The sequence below is a fragment of the Melospiza melodia genome, chromosome 24 (assembly GCF_035770615.1).
Source record: "Melospiza melodia melodia isolate bMelMel2 chromosome 24, bMelMel2.pri, whole genome shotgun sequence".
Classification (NCBI taxonomy): Eukaryota; Metazoa; Chordata; class Aves; order Passeriformes; family Passerellidae; genus Melospiza; species Melospiza melodia.
Window position 1 is genome coordinate 8,194,678 of NC_086217.1, and position 15,907 is coordinate 8,210,584.

At 43.6% G+C, this 15,907-nt stretch overlaps 1 protein-coding gene across 1 annotated transcript in view; it reads left to right on the forward strand.

The window, feature by feature from the left end:
- HLF (HLF transcription factor, PAR bZIP family member) overlaps positions 1-12,901 on the forward strand; it is a 36,376-nt gene extending 23,475 nt beyond the window's left edge. The window contains exons 3-4 of the mRNA XM_063176023.1: positions 5,629-5,849; positions 8,727-12,901. Coding sequence (XP_063032093.1) covers positions 5,629-5,849; positions 8,727-8,942 — 437 coding nt within the window. The 3' untranslated portion in view covers positions 8,943-12,901. The remainder of the gene's footprint in view (positions 1-5,628; positions 5,850-8,726) is intronic.
- Positions 12,902-15,907: the final 3,006 nt, after the last annotated feature.

Here is a 15,907-nt window from a genome sequence, read left to right on the forward strand (position 1 = left end):
TTGCATAAACACACCCGGAGGTGAAGTGTCTTCTTCACCCCAAGACAGAGAGTGGTTTGGTTTGTCCTTCCATTTGAGGGCAGGAGGATTCCAGCGTGTGGCTTTAGTCCTGTCCACCTAAATGGTTTGGTTTCTGGAAAACAGCTACAATCCTAATAGCAGGGAAATTACATAGAATAAGATAGGATAGATAAAAGGTTGCTTGTAATATTGTAGGTGAGGAATGATTGCATGACATGGTGCTGCCCTTAGATAAATCCTGACCTCCAGAATGCCCCTTTTACTTTGCCTCCTGTGGGGATTTTTGCCTGTCTTGATCCCTGTGCTCTTGCTGTGGGTTATGCAGTGAGAAAACTTGAGGAGGCTGAAGGAGTTAATGCAGAGTTGGATGACAGATCAGTCCAGGACAGGCTGTGATTTGGAGTAAGGGAACTATCCCAAATAGCTGGCCAGCTGCCAAGGGGATAGATGGCTTGGAAAACATACAGGGAGGGCTCTGGAGTAGCTCTGGGTGAGGATTATCTGTCAGTTTAACCACTGTGCTGCAGAGCCTGACTGACACACACAAAGTGCCTTCCGTTTATATAAAGAAAAATGATTAGCAAACACATGTTTTATCTCTGGGCTGCTAATAAATTGAGTAGGAAACTCCTCTTTTATTTCCCTCCAATGTGTGTAAAAAATGGGGAAAAATATTTTGATTAGAACATTTTCACTCCCTTTTCTTCCTCTCGGTGCTGTTCTCCAGCCAGCTGTTGAGCTGATGAGGAGTGTAGAAGGGCTGTGAGAAGGGAGATTTTCTGAAAATCAGACACATTTCTATGGGAGTTGAATGATTCAGAATTGTGTTCCACATAATTTACCAGGGATCTCTCGCAGTACAGATAAGAAGTCTGCCAGGCAGTAGTGCAGCTGAAGAGGTTATTTCCGTCCTCACTCTCCTGGGCACAGCTGGTAGGTGGGATGTTTCAAAAAGGGGAAATTAAGAGTCAGGATGTGGTGATTGAACTCCCTATGATACCAGATCAGCATTTGAGGTTTTGTAGGCATACAAAAATGCTGCTGTACTTTTGAACGGGGAATTTTAATTATTGCAATGAATTTAAAGCTTCTGTTTTTTTTTTTACCAGCAGTCTGGTCACCTAGATGACACAAGGGAATGGCCTCAGTCCACTTCACTCTGAAAAAGGAATCACACTGAAAATACTGCCATTACATTGGACTTCTCACTGGCAGTCTCTGCTGGGAGGAGGAGGACGATGACTGAAAGGATTAGAAGAGCAAACTTTTTTTCAAGTCCTCTTTTATGGAAAATTTTCCACTATGCTAATATCTGCCAGAGAAACACCAAAAGCGTTAGCAAGGGCAAGATGTTAGGGCAGCAGAATTGCTGGGGTTGTCAAAACCTGCTGGTCCCTTTGCCAGGAGACACCTGGAGCTGTGTCTGTCCTGGCATACTCCTCCTTGCTTGAGTGGAGTTCTGTAAGTGGGAAAGGCTCCAGACAAAAGGCCAGTGTTGACACAGTTGTGGTCTCTCCAGGCCATGGTTGAGACACATCACTAGGGTGGTATGAGGGGAAGTTTCCATTAACAATTGTTCCCGGCTCGCTTCCACCACCACCACCACCGTGGAGCTCTGCAGCTGGATTTCCAAAAGAGCTTAATGCTCAAGAGTTCTCATTTCAGCAACTTAAATAGAGGGGCTAAGTTCTTTCCAAAACACTTGGCAGTCATCATCCCCCATTGAGAACAAAGCTTAAGCACATTAAACAGTCCAGCCACTTCACTGTTGTGAAAATTTGGCCGCTGTTTGTGAGCACAGAGTGTTTAAATAATGCAGAGCGTGGCAGAGGCATCTGGCTCCCGTGCTGGGCACTGAGGGGCCTTACCTTGCAGAGTGGGTTTCCTCCTTGGCCGATTCCTTGTGCATCCGAGCCTCCGAGCAGCCCTTTTGTGGCTGTTGTGACAGCTGGGAAACTTGCTGATGCAAGGATTAGTCGGCTGCTGGGCACATGACATTCAGATTGCTGTGCTTATTTGACCTACCTCTGATTGCGAGGAATTCAGCGCATAAAAATAACACCCCGAACAAATTTGGCAGGAGGATGCAGAGCGAAAGTGCCGAGCACAGGCGGGGAGAGGAGCCCGGGGAGCGATGTGAGGCGAGGCCGCGCTCTGCGCTCCCGCAGCGACAGCGGAGCCAGGGCCAGCGCGGCCCACGCTGTCCCCTTGGATTGTGACAAGTTCCAGCGCCGCAGAGATGTCACGGCCCCTGGCCAGCAAACTAACGAAAACGAAGACAGGTTCCTGGCTTGCGCTATTGGCGAAACTTGATAGAATAAATAAAAAGGTCCCGGGTGCCAGGAGTTGCCCAACGTGAAATGCTGGACAAAGCGTTTCTGGTTTTTCTGCCTGGGGCTTGAGGTACCCTTGTTAAGTCTGTTGTTCTTGACAGAATTGCTGATCATTTGCAGGAGCGTGACAGAACAGAGACTGGCAGAGGTGTGTGTGCCATGTGGGTGTAGGAGATCTCACAGGGCAGCACTCTTGGGGCTCCTCATGACGGTGGTCAGACACATGGTTTGTTCAGGCTTTGGTGGACAGCATTCCCTTTGAACGAGCCTCTCACTGGCACTGGAACATCTTGTGTTCGCTGAAGGGCCGGGTCTGTAGTTGTGAGAGCTTCCTAAAGCAGGGGAGAGGAAATGTGTGCGTGGAGGGAGCAAGGCAGGACCTTGCCTGCCGTGTCCTCTCCCGGACCGCTGTGGAGGTGCGTCGCTCTTTGTTCTGCTCTTGTGTTGCCAAGATGCAATGCCTCGATTTCCCATGTCTAAAAGGAGCATTTTTGCCCCGTTTTTAGGGTGATACTGTAAAATTTCTTGCAGCCGGTGTCAACAGAGCTCATGTAATTGTGTAATATGGCACGTTATGGATAAATGATAATATGCAAACTGATCCTGTATATCAAGAACTTCAGCAATATTTAAATACGTGGGACAACTAGAAAGCTGGGTCAGATTTCACAATCCATTTTACTTTTAGAAACACCCTGCAGGCTCACCAGAAATATTATAAAAGTACTCAGAGCCCGTGTTTTGCTTCATTTTTACCAGTATTACAGAAAGTGCACATTTGTAGATGCATCCATCTATGTATTTGTCTGCAGTAAGGAATACCTGGCTGCTGCGGAGCAGCAAATTTTCCTGTGTTTCGTCCTTGAAAGGAGCCCGTGGCAGCCCATCCATCCATCCATCCATCCATCCATCCATCCATCAGCGATGGATCGGCCCCACGGCCGGGTGCGCGTCCCTTGACGGGAGGTGACACCGGCGGGGAGGTGACACCGGGCGGGGAGGTGGCTCACACCGGTGCTCCGCCGTCTCCAGGAGGGATGGAGCGTGGGGGAAGCCGCTCGGGGCCAGAGCCGTGCGGGCCGAGCCTCCCTCCCCGCGGCTGTCCCGGTAATCCCGGAGCGCTGCGCCGGGAATGCGCCCGGCAGGCCGGGGAAAGGCCGCCGCTTCCCGGCTGTGCTAACGGGGTGACTGCTGGAAACGCCGCGTTCCTGGCCCCGAGAGCGGGGAGCAGCCCTGGCACCCCGGTTCCCGGCTGTATTAACGGGGTGACTGCTGGAAACGCCGCGTTCCTGGCCCCGGGAGCGGCCCTGGCACCCCGATTCCCGGCTGCATTAACGGGGTGACTGCTGGAAACGGCACGTTCCTAGCCCTGGGAGCAGCCCTGGCACCTCGGTTCCCAGCTGCATTAACGGGGTGACTGCTGGAAACGGCACGTTCCTAGCCCTGGGAGCAGCCCTGGCATCCCGGTTCCCGGCTGTTCTAACGGGGTGACACCTGGAAACGGCACGTTCCTGGCCCCGGGAGCGGCCCTGGCACCCCGGTTCCCGGCTGCATTAACGGGGTGACTGCTGGAAACGGCACGTTCCTGGCCCCGGGAGCGGCCCTGGCACCCTGGTTCCCGGCTGCATTAATGGGGTGACAGCTGGAAACGGCACGTTCCTGGCCCCAGGAGCAGCCCTGGCACCCTGGTTCCCGGCTGTTCTAACGGGGTGACACCTGGAAACGGCACGTTCCCAGCCCCGGGAGCAGCCCTGGCACCCCGGTTCCCGGCTGTATTAACGGGGTGACAGCTGGAAACGGCACGTTCCTAGCCCTGGGAGCGGCCCTGGCACCCCGGTTCCCGGCTGCATTAACGGGGCACAGCGCAGCGCCGTTCCCAGCACCGCGTCCCAGCCCAGCCGCTCCGCAGCGGCACCGTGCGAGCAGCAGCATCCTTTCCTCGCGCTCCCTCTCCTCTCCCTATCTGTATTTTGATAACTTTGATCCTCCTTTTCTCCTCTCCCCGGCCCTCGCCAGCCTTTCCTGGAAGCTGATTTTATCAACTCTAAAATAGGAGTTACAAAAGTTCTCCCTTAGCAAGCCCTGCGCAGTGCAATTCCCCCGGTGCGTTTTCCGTGCAATTCCCATATTATTAAAATAAAAACTGCATTGTTAATGCTGGCCTTGGAATTAGAAATGACATGTAATGTTTACTGTTTTACACCCTAAATATTGCAGAAGTGGGCTCAAGTAAGGAAACATTACACAGCCACAGGATGTTTTTGTAGTTATCATGAAAGCCGTCATACTGCTAAAGTCAAAGTGAATTAGCAAATAGCCAAAATGATAAAAGAATATCTGCTTCAATCAGAAGGCCTCCCTCTGAAGTCTGTGAGGCTTCTACTTCTGAGGCATGTGAAAACTTCTGAAAATTCTGCCCCCGGGGATAGTCCATGTTTAGGCAGCTGACTTCAGGATCCTATTTTTGGAGCCTTTGGTTGAGATTTTAAATTGGATTTTTAGTGGGAATGATGCCCAAATTGGTGCTGTAGGATCTTGAAGGCTTTATCTAAAATCAAAAAGAGAAAAATGGGAGGTATATCACTCATTTTCTGGGGATATGCTCCTTTGTATTAGATTTTATATACCACAAAAGAGAAATGCAACATCGATAAGTGTCTTTTTAATTTTTGCAGAGCATCTTTAAGGAATCATTGTAGCCTTCCATATCACTGGTTTCCTTCACTGTCTTTTAGAATGTCCCTGGTAGGATTTAATAAAGTATAAATAGCTGTCTCCTTGGAGTGCTTCAGCACAGCTAAAAGTACATTTTTATAAGATCCTATTCGTGGCATGTACAGTACATTGTTTGATTGTAAAATAAACATACCCTCAGAGATATAACTGTGAGGGGTTACAGCGTGCTGATAGATCTGAACTAAATGACAGTACTTCTGATCTGTTCCAGAGGATGGGATCCTGATGAAGTGGTTCAGGTTGGAGCAATATATCTTCTGCCTGGAGTCCAGTGCAGCTCAGTGTTGGATTCAGTTGGAATCCAAGATTAGCAACCAGAGTTAGGAACAGATTCTGAAAATAAAGGCCATGAGCACGTCTGGCTCAGAATATGCACCTTGCAGAATGGACAACCTAATATTCAGTAAGCATAGATACCAAATCTGAAGGGAAAGCTGGAAGAATTACTGCTTGTAAAATACGTAAAGATCTTCTAAAAACCTTAGCCACAATTAACGTATTTTCCTAACCCAGCTGTATTTGTCCTGTATTTCTGCAGGTCAGATCTTGCCAGCAAACCGGAACACACCAAGCCCCATTGATCCTGAGACTATCCAAGTTCCTGTGGGCTACGAGCCTGACCCTGCAGATCTTGCTCTGTCCAGCATTCCTGGCCAGGAGATGTTCGATCCTCGCAAGCGCAAGTTCTCCGAGGAGGAGCTGAAACCCCAGCCCATGATTAAGAAAGCTCGCAAAGTCTTCATCCCAGATGACCTGAAGGTAATTTGGAGCTGGTGACGAGGTGATTCCTGCAGGGTCTCTGACATTGCTCACTGAGGTACAGATTTGGAGCATGAATCTGTTTTGTCATGTAAGGTGGATCTTTCCATGTAAATCTGGCTTTGCTGTAGAATAAAAGTGTTCAGGGTTCTGGATGAGACTGAAGGGAGGATGTCCCTTATTAGTTATGCAACAGTTGAAATTCATGAGCTCAGTATTCATTTCCTTTGTATGCCAGAAACTTCCTGCTTGACCTTGGACAAGCTTGCTTTGTCCCATATTTCCCACTTATGAAACAGCCTGATCGTGTTTCCTTTTTCTTCATCCTGTCTCTATTCATATTTCCTTTTTCTTCATCCTCTGTCTATTCAGCACAGGCTGTGAATCCTTCAAGGAGAATGGAGGACCCTGATGACATACTGAAGTATATTGTGTCTTATTGGGAAGTTTCTGTAGTTCTGTGTTTAATAATGAATGAGAGCACTATAGTAAAAGCTATTTCATTAATATATATTCACTAATCCAGGTGAAAGAATCTAGACAAGTGGTAGGAAAACAGAAGAAAACAGAATTTTTCTGCTGAGAGGTGTGTTTTAATACAATATGTAAAATACAACATGACATCAATATTTTAGAAGAGTCTGTGCCACTCACTGCTTCTGAGATGTGAAGAGCAAAGTGCATGAAGATAGCAAGAAAATTAATCAACTGATCCAGGTTATCAAACACTCTGAATATTATTTGCAAAGTTGTTTTCCTGGTATGTGCTTTCCAAGAGGATCTCTTTTATCAGAGGCAGTCAGGGCAGAATTTCATTCCGCTGTTGCTACTGCCCCCAAGAGACACAGCCTGGGAGCCTGTTGGAGTCAGTGGGAATCCCTGGCTGCATGTGCAGGGCGCCTGGGATGCCATGTGTTTGCACCAGATTGATAGCATTAGGGAAAGAAGCTATTTTTATCCCTAAGCATGCTGTGGTGCGAGTTAAAAGCACAGAAATCACAATTGCAGTCGTGTTCAGGTTGCTGTCACTCAGCTTTCCTTTGCAAAGCTTTGCCTGCGCCTTGTTGCTTACCTGGGCAAGTTCTGCTGCCTGTGATGCCCTGTTGGGGTGCAGTGCCCAAGGGAGAGGTATTTGCTGCAGGAATGGCTCGAGTTTCTCCCTTTATCACGTCTCCCAGGTGCCCTTTTTCATCAAAGCAAGCTTTTGGCAAGCTGTTGGCCAGAGGTGGAGCCCAGCAGTGCAGCACAGGAGGGAAGCAGGAGCTCAGGGTCTCTCATTCCCTCAGGATCATCCCATCACTTGCCCTTGACTCGTTTCAGAGTGCTTGACCCAAGTGCTGCTCCTGCCCTGGCATGTGGAGCCTCTGGGTTTTGGGGGAGGGTAAGCAGATTAGAGCAGTCAATCGTCTCTGGGCTGCATGTGATTTGGAAATGCCAGCCTTACCTCTTTCAGGCCTGGATTAAGGGATTTGCCATAGCAATTTGTTAAAATAAAGAGGGATGAAGCCTAGGTGGCACACTAATAAATTGCTTAAAGCTGATTTTTATGGAGTGAATTGAGATGGGAAATTATAAACAAGATTTGGGTCACAGCTTTTTGCTCCATGCTTGTTTTTTCGGAGGATTTTACTGGGGCACATCTACGTACAGGTGAAGAGCCATTTAGAGATAATGCTGGCTCCAGATCAGCATTCCTGCACTCTGTGTTGAGCCAAACTGATAGAAAGCAGTTCAAGAGCCCTCCTGCCAGCAGTTGTTTTGCTCCTGCTGTGCCTTGTGCAGCAGCAGAAGGTGCAGAGCAGCAGGATTGGGCTGGCCACAAGGACCCAGGAGTGGTGGATGTTTGCTCAGTGCAGCAGAGGAGCAACTGGGTCTCCTGCCCTGTGCTGGTCCTTGGGAGCTGCTCAGGGAAATGGAAGCATGTTAGGATGGAGAAAGAGGGAGTTTGAACTCTGTGACTTGGCCAGGCAGAGTTTGAGAGTTGAGTGCTGCATCAGTCATACTCTGCAGGGGACAGAATTTCACTTTTCGCAACAGATTCTACCTGCTCTGTATTTCCTGAGTTGTTCCAAAGTTCTAGAACTTAATTCAGTTATGAAGCAACGTGAAAACTGCCATTTTGCTGAAGGCCACTTCATTGGAAGAGTGAAAAAATCAGGTGAAATTCAGTCCTTACTTCACGTCTTTGATACACCAATGCGGTAAGGTAATCTAGAGGCAAATCTTCAGGGATAACACTTTGGGAATGTGTTAGCTTATGAAACCTCACGGAGTAGTGGACCTATTTCTGTCCAATGTTTTTTTTTCCACAGCCAAAGCCTATTGCACTAATCTCTGTGGTTGGTCCCAGAGCAGCCATGATCACTGTGCCAAGGAATCCTCTTGTGGTGCAGACAGGAACATTTTGGGGCTCTGTAGAGTGCTTTGAACATTAAAAAAGAGCAGAACAGTGGATGGAATGGGTGATAGCAACACAGAGAGTGGACCAGGTGTTGGCTGGCAGCGCTGAGCAGGGCCAGAGGTAACTTAGTGCTGCTGCAGCCGCTGTTCAGGGTGAGTCACGGCACACGGAGGTGGATGTGCTAACTGGGTCAGCCTAGATGGGAGATGGATTGTACCTCCGGAACATTGCTTCACTTCTCCTGGGAGGAATTCCCTGTCAGGAGGATGAGGGGGTTAGTGTAAACATTTTGACAGAAGCATGTGAGGGCACCTGCGCTACCAGGGCGGATTGTGCCACACAAAGCTGCAACTGCGGCCCCGCCGTGCCCCGGGCGACGCCGCGGCCTGCGCGGTCCGGAGCGGCTCCCGGCGGGCAGCTCTGCCTCTAGCCCAGTGTAACACCTTTGTTTGCCTCTCTGTGTGTCTCACGAGCAGGATGACAAATACTGGGCCCGGCGCAGAAAGAACAACATGGCGGCGAAGCGCTCGCGGGACGCGCGGCGGCTGAAGGAGAACCAGATCGCCATCCGCGCCTCCTTCCTGGAGAAGGAGAACTCGGCCCTGCGCCAGGAGGTGGCCGACCTGCGGAAAGAGCTGGGCAAGTGCAAGAACGTCCTGGCCAAGTACGAAGCTCGGCACGGCCCCCTGTAAATCCCAGCTGGGGGAGGTGGGGTGTTTTGGGTTTTTTTTTTTTTCTTTTTTCTTTTCTTTTTTTCTTTTTTTTTTTCTTTGTTGCGGGTTGGCATTTGACTAGATGGACAATGTGTTTCCTGTTTGATAGCACCGCACCCAAACCAACCTTTCTGTCTTCAGCACTTTACCAGAAGCAGAAACAAAACTGACTTAACGTTGGTTTTTTTGTTGTTGTTTTTTTTTTTTTTTTTCTTTTTGTTTGCGTGTATGTGTCCCTGCGTGTGTGTGTGTGCACACGTGTGTGCCCAGGTCTGTGTCTGTGGGTGTGCATGTGCGTGGCTGTGCGTGTGCGTGCGCATCTCAGCACTTCCCATTTTTATCAGCCCTCTTCAAAGGGTGCCACATTTTTACCTGGACTGTTGAGAACCGCCATAGTAAGCTTTTTATTATATATATATATATATTTTTTTTTTTTTTTTCCTTCAGTGCTGCTTCAGAGTAGGGGTTTTATGTTCTCGTAATCAGTTCCATCCTCCTGATTTACTTGGAAAGATCCCGGCATAAATTACAAAAAAAAAAAAAAGAAAAAAAAAAAAGAAAAAAGAAAAAAAAGGTAGATCTCAGTTTTTTTCGAGAGTAACAAGCTATCGTTTTAAGTCTGTCTAATCAGAAAAGTTAACATGCTAATAAAGTGCACAAATAATAATTTAGTACTACACTGCAGAACTATTAATTTATAGATCGCTTTCGTTGTATTTTTAAGTTTTGGTAATAATTGTCTTCAGATTTAAAAAGTGCTGTTAGCCTGAGTTTAGCTATACTCATGATAGATCCCATAATGGCTTCTCTGTAGCTACTAAGGTTCCTTTTCTCTCCACGGACCCCAGGTAGGTAGGTAGGAGTTGTTGGTAGGGCGCAGAGCGTGTTCCTTGCACTGCCTGTACCTGAAGCAATAATCCTGCGTGCATGCTGCCCGGATGTTCCCCGTGGGCGTGGGGTGGTTCCCTACCCAACAGCAGCCTCCATGTCTTCAACAAGGAGTTCCAAAAAGTCCCAGACGCGTTCCCATGAGCTGGGACACGTCCCCGTGCTGTGCTGGCTGTGTCCCTGCCGTGGGGCAGCGCATGTGTGAGGAGCAGGATCGTTGGTTGAAAATGAGAACAAAATTCAATAGCGTCAAATCAGATCTGATGTTGAAATCAGAGGGGCTTTTTCTGTTTTCAGTTAGTTACTCCATTTTGTGATTAAAAGTTGAATAAATACCTAAATTCAGTTGGTTTTTTCCCACGTTTTGTAATATATTTTCTGTGGATTATATCTTGCTGTTTTAAAAAAAAAATCACTTTTATTCAGTTAGAAGAAGTCACTGGTTTGCAAAGCCCATTTTTCCTTAGTGATTGTTGTTTTGAGTGTGACATGAACTGATGGTTCTGAACTTCATTGTTTTAAACTGCTTTTGAACATGTATGTTCTAATATAAAGTGGACTTCTGAAAAATGAATGTAAGAGACACTGGTGTATTTCAGAGGGGGATGGTGTTGTCATATACTGTGGTTAATCCGATCAATCTAAGTGTTTACTCTAGACCAAAAGGATAGATATTATAAAATGTATAAAGTTTATACAGAATAATTATAGTATGTTCGTTTTGTACAGTATTTTTCAAGTACAAATACTGACAATGTATTTTGAAAGACATATATATAGCAAAAAGAAAAAGCTGTTCCATGTTTAAAATATATAGCAAAGATATATATTCTCCATTATTGTATAGAAAGGAAATGCTTAGGGGTTTGTTGGTTGTTGTTTTCTTCTTTTTTTTCTTAATCCATAATTTTAAGCCTGGCACACTGGCATGTTCTGTGCTTTAAATTAAATTTTTATGGAAGTAATATGGCTTTCCAGGATTTTCCATATTACTGAAAAAGAGAGACTTTTTTTATTTTTCATCAGAAACACATAAAGAAACTGTTTAACAGGGACAAAGCACAACATGGATTTTAGTCAACTATTGATTGGACATTACAACATTTTGTAACAGCAGAAAAATAATATATAACACAAAACCACTCATCGTAATTTCCAATCTGCTGCTGCTGCTAGAATCTGTTCCCAGCTGAATTTTTTTGTTACAAACAGCTGAGATCCTGTACACAGCTCTGTGTACTGCACACAGTTAGTAACGTGAGGAAAATACGGTGCTACGTCTTGCTCTCAGTTTTCTAAGCGTTCTGACTTTATTTTCGAATAAAAACGTTGTTCATTCCATTAAATCATTATTCATGCTTCAGGAGATGGCTGCAGAGAACTCAGCATTTTGGGTCAGCATTAAAGCACCCTTGCATGGATGGCATTTCTCCAGTATTTTTCCACAGACATACCTGGCTCGTCGGTGTCCTGTAAGGTGCAGTGCTTGCCCATTTGTGCAGCAAATCGAGTTTCCACGTGCTGCACAAGGTCTGAAAGGCAGTGAGTTATCCCCTGAAGGTTGGCAGGAGGCCCTGCAGGGTCAGGAGGGCCTGGCACAGGTGGGGTCTCTGCTGCAGCCCCTTGGGAATGCCCCTGGTGTTCCCTCTGGAAAGGGAAGGTGAAGGCACCTTCAGCAGCAGCACAGCAAACTGCAGCGGGCTCCAGCCACCCCCACAAAGGGGGATTTTGCCCCAAGAGCAGGGTGAGGTCACTGGTGCCACTGCCAGGGCGGGCTGTGGCCACAAAACTTTGTGTGACGTGCAAAAGGCAGCTTGGGAAAGGAAAAAGAGAATTCTTCTGTTTCTTAGGGCAGGGAAGGGGTGGGAAGCGGTTGAAGGGTGGGTATCAGGTTTATTGAGGCAGGGCCACGGAGGAGCACAGGGTTCTGGCTCTGCCTTGCCCAGCAGTCCCAGAGCCACTTTGGTGCCTCCTCATGGTCCCATCCCAGCCCTGGGAGTGTCACGGCTGCCACAGCCTCTCCTCTGGGACGGGGAGAGAGGAGCCCGTGGGGCTCTCCCCATTCCCCGTGGGCCTCGGGCACTCTGGCTGCTCTGGAAAGCTCACCTGGGAAAAAAAAAAATTTAAAAAAGGCAGAATGTGTGGGCTTAAAATTTGGAAAATCCCCAAGTTCACTATCCAGGCTGTCTCCCTGAAAAAACAATGAAAATAAATAAATGGAAGTTCAGCTCATTTTTCAGTTCCCGAGGACGGCTCAGCTGGGCTCATCACACCTCTGATGGCTTCGTTGCTCATGAAGGAGCTTTTAGGTATAAGAAATTGTAATTTTATAAAAATAGAAATATATATATTTGCAGAATAATTAATAGCTTATCTAAATAATTCACTGACCTCTATTACACTATAAGCATTGGTAAAATGCTTGTCTTCTCTTTCATTTTTTGCTGAACCTTAGAAGTGGATTTTTTTCTTTTTACAAAAGAATGCCCTCTAGAAATCAGTGGGACTGGAGATGGATTTGTGCATCCGAGCACCTTGGGGCTCTCTGTGGAAAGCCCGTGGCACAGGAGGGGGGGTGAAGTCACTAAACCAAGCACCATGGAAATAATTTCTGACTTGAATCCACAAAAGCAAGAAATTCAGAGTGCAGGGGAGGAGCCGGAGCAAGCACCAGGGATGGGATCAGTTCAGACCCCTCTCATTTGAATATCTTGCCTCTGTGGGTTTGCAATACCCCCAATTATTGCTTTAAAATTATTTTTGCAGGTAATTTTACAATAGAGATGTGCAGTTTATTTTTATTTTGTTGACTTTTTTATGTGAAGAAAAGAAAATTATATTAAAAATTATATTAAAACTTATATGTGATCAACCATCGTATTTCTGGCAACACCACAAGACAGAATTAAATACAAGTTTAACAAATAGATCAAATTATCTGTATGACAAGAAATGGTTTGCATCCTGTATGCTGTTCAGCCCAAATCTTTTTTTTTTTTTTTGTCTGTTATTCTTAATGTTTAATAAACTTTTAAATTTTTCTTCTCTCAGCTGTGTGCTTGTTTTGGTGTATCAGGGCTTTTGGGAGGGAATTTTATCTCCCCCATCCTCTGGTCTGTCCCACCAGGGGATGGATCCCAGCTGCCACCAGGGTTGGGTATAACCACAGCAAATGCGCATTTACAGGAGATCAAATAATTCAAATTATACCATAATTAGTACTGTTTACTATTTTAACAAACATATATTTATATATAAAAGTAATAAAGTGGTACAGTGGAAGCACCATTTCCATATATACATTATACACTTTATATATTATGAGATGTGATCATGTTTTAATTCACTGCAAATTCATACAGTAAATTCATAAAAATGCTGCATATCAAGGAGAACTTTTTATTGTAGCATGCAACATAACCTATTAATTTTACTCTCCATTATAGGTAATATTTTATATGGACCACATGACATACGACAGGCTTTTAGATATCTAGTTTATAAAAAGATACAGCCTGAGAGAGAAAAACTATAATTCAGGACTAACCCTTCCTGTATACAGGTTATTAAACATGTGTGCATATGTATCTGTATATTTATAGCAGGGTGTAGAGCATGTTATATAGGCACACCTAACTATAAAAGTCTGCATTTTAAATACACAGTACCTATTGTGCACAAAATGTATGTTTTAATAATACACTGACTCAGTCTCCCCTCTGTGTGCATGCTTTCATTAGTTTTAAATATATAGCTGTAATATAAATTAATATATTTTAATACACACATTAAAGATATGTGTGTGTCTCTAAATTTATAAATATATAAATTAAAATTTCATTTTCATATGCCATGTTTATAATAATTGCTTTTAGCTTCCTACTTTTATACACCTTTATAAATATATCAATAGCTTTATTAATACAAAAGTTTTTAATGAGACAGAGATTGTATTTGATCCAGTAGCCACACATACGTGCACCTGCACAAGCACATTCATCTCTGTGCATCCATAGAGTGTGCACTGGCTAATTATACTTTCATAGAGAACATTTAACAGCACTTATTTTATTAATAAACCTTTATAACTTTTGAAAAAATACACATTCATTTTATTGCTATAAAGTATGGTTTTGCCATATATGTTACGCACAAACTATAATTGCTACAATACACAAACTCAGCGTGAGCACACACACCCTTGTAGCTCTTTCTCTCTATGTTTTATATATTTACAAGTTTAATAACTGTATCTCATTTAGTCTACCACAATTTACTACTTGAATAAAACTTTTTAATACACGCAAAAAATATTTTATTGTTAGGTCTGAATTATGCATAAGAGATGTCCTAATATATGTACACACTCAGCAGTGTGCCCATGTAGCTCTGGGTGTCTGTAAACTGTGTGTATGTATATATATATATAGAGTTTATATACATAAAAAATATATATCTATATGTATATATACACTCTACATATATATATGTAAATATATATATGTAGTATGTCCATATACTGTCGTATACACTGATATAAACTCTGTTATATTTTCATACCGCATACTTAGCAGAATTTAATAATCTAGGTTAATATTTTTATATAGATCTATATGTATATACACTCTACATATATATGTGTAAATATATATATGCAGTGTGTCCATATACTGTTGTATACACTTATATAAACTGTTATATTTTCATACAGCATACTTGGCAGAATTTAATAATCTAGGTTAATATTTTTTGTATTTCAAATTGTGTATTTTATTACTGTAAAAGTCTGGTTTTACTGCACGTTCTATATTATGCACACACACATATATATACACACGTGTGCACTCCCCTTCCTCTCAGAATTTCTGTCTAGTCAGAAATTTAATTTTTATTTCCACATAGCATATGGAAAAGAATTAACAAGGTTTCTGATATTTTTGCAAGAAGATTCATCTAAAAATTATCATCATTAACAGGTAAAGATCTGAGTATAAATATTGAGTATATGTTGTGCACAAAGATGTGTTTTAATAACCCTGAAACGCTTCCTGTGGCTTCAGTGTACACACACGTGTCTCTGTCACTGAGGTTTCCATGTACACACTCAGCACAGGTTTAAACAAAAGGGATTTATTTTTACCCAGAGACACGTGTATAAAACGATGTGATTTAAAGGTTAAAATTCATATTTTCATATTGTGTTAAAGGCTAGATTTATATATATTTTTTTAAATATATGAAGTAGATTTTATTATTATGAAGATTAATAAATGTTATATGGGACATGGCATGTGTTTCTTCTAATACACACACTCACCCTGTCTAGGTGTTTGTGCACATTTATCTTTACATGAACCCAACTAGAGACATTTAATAATTATATTTCACACTGCCAACTCAACAGCATTTTCTTCATTAATATGGATTTAGAGCTTTTTGTATCCACATTTTATTGCTACAAAGATTATATTTGCCATATATGTTATTTTTTATGTACAAAATATAGTTGTTTTAATGCAGAAACACATAAGACCTACTTGACTGCCTGTGTGTGCTTTTAGTAGCCTTGTTATAATTATATTTTTATATAACATATGGAACAGATGATACATAAAACATGTTTTTTGGAGATGTTTTATTTCTTATTTACTTTATATGACAGGATTTTCACATATTATGAGGTATTTATTAGTACACGTTTACATATTCAGAGAAAATTTAAGAGGTCTTATTAATGCAGCATAGTTAGTAGCATAAATATACTTTAATATGTAAATATTTAACATAAACCATCTCCTCTCCACCCCAAGCCCAGGAGGCACATCCCAAACACATCTTTATGAGGAGCCAAGGGTTTATTTGGAGTAGTTTTGCAGAGTTTTTGCCTCTTTGGGGTCTTAGTGCTTTTGTTTTAACCCACCTGCTTTGACTTCTGGGTAAATTTAGTGGATTTAACATTTCTGGGGTCATTCATGGATGAAATTATCCCAGAAAATTCATGATTTCAAAATTCTTAAAAAAGACTGGAAAAACTTAAAAAAGACTGAGGTGTTCCC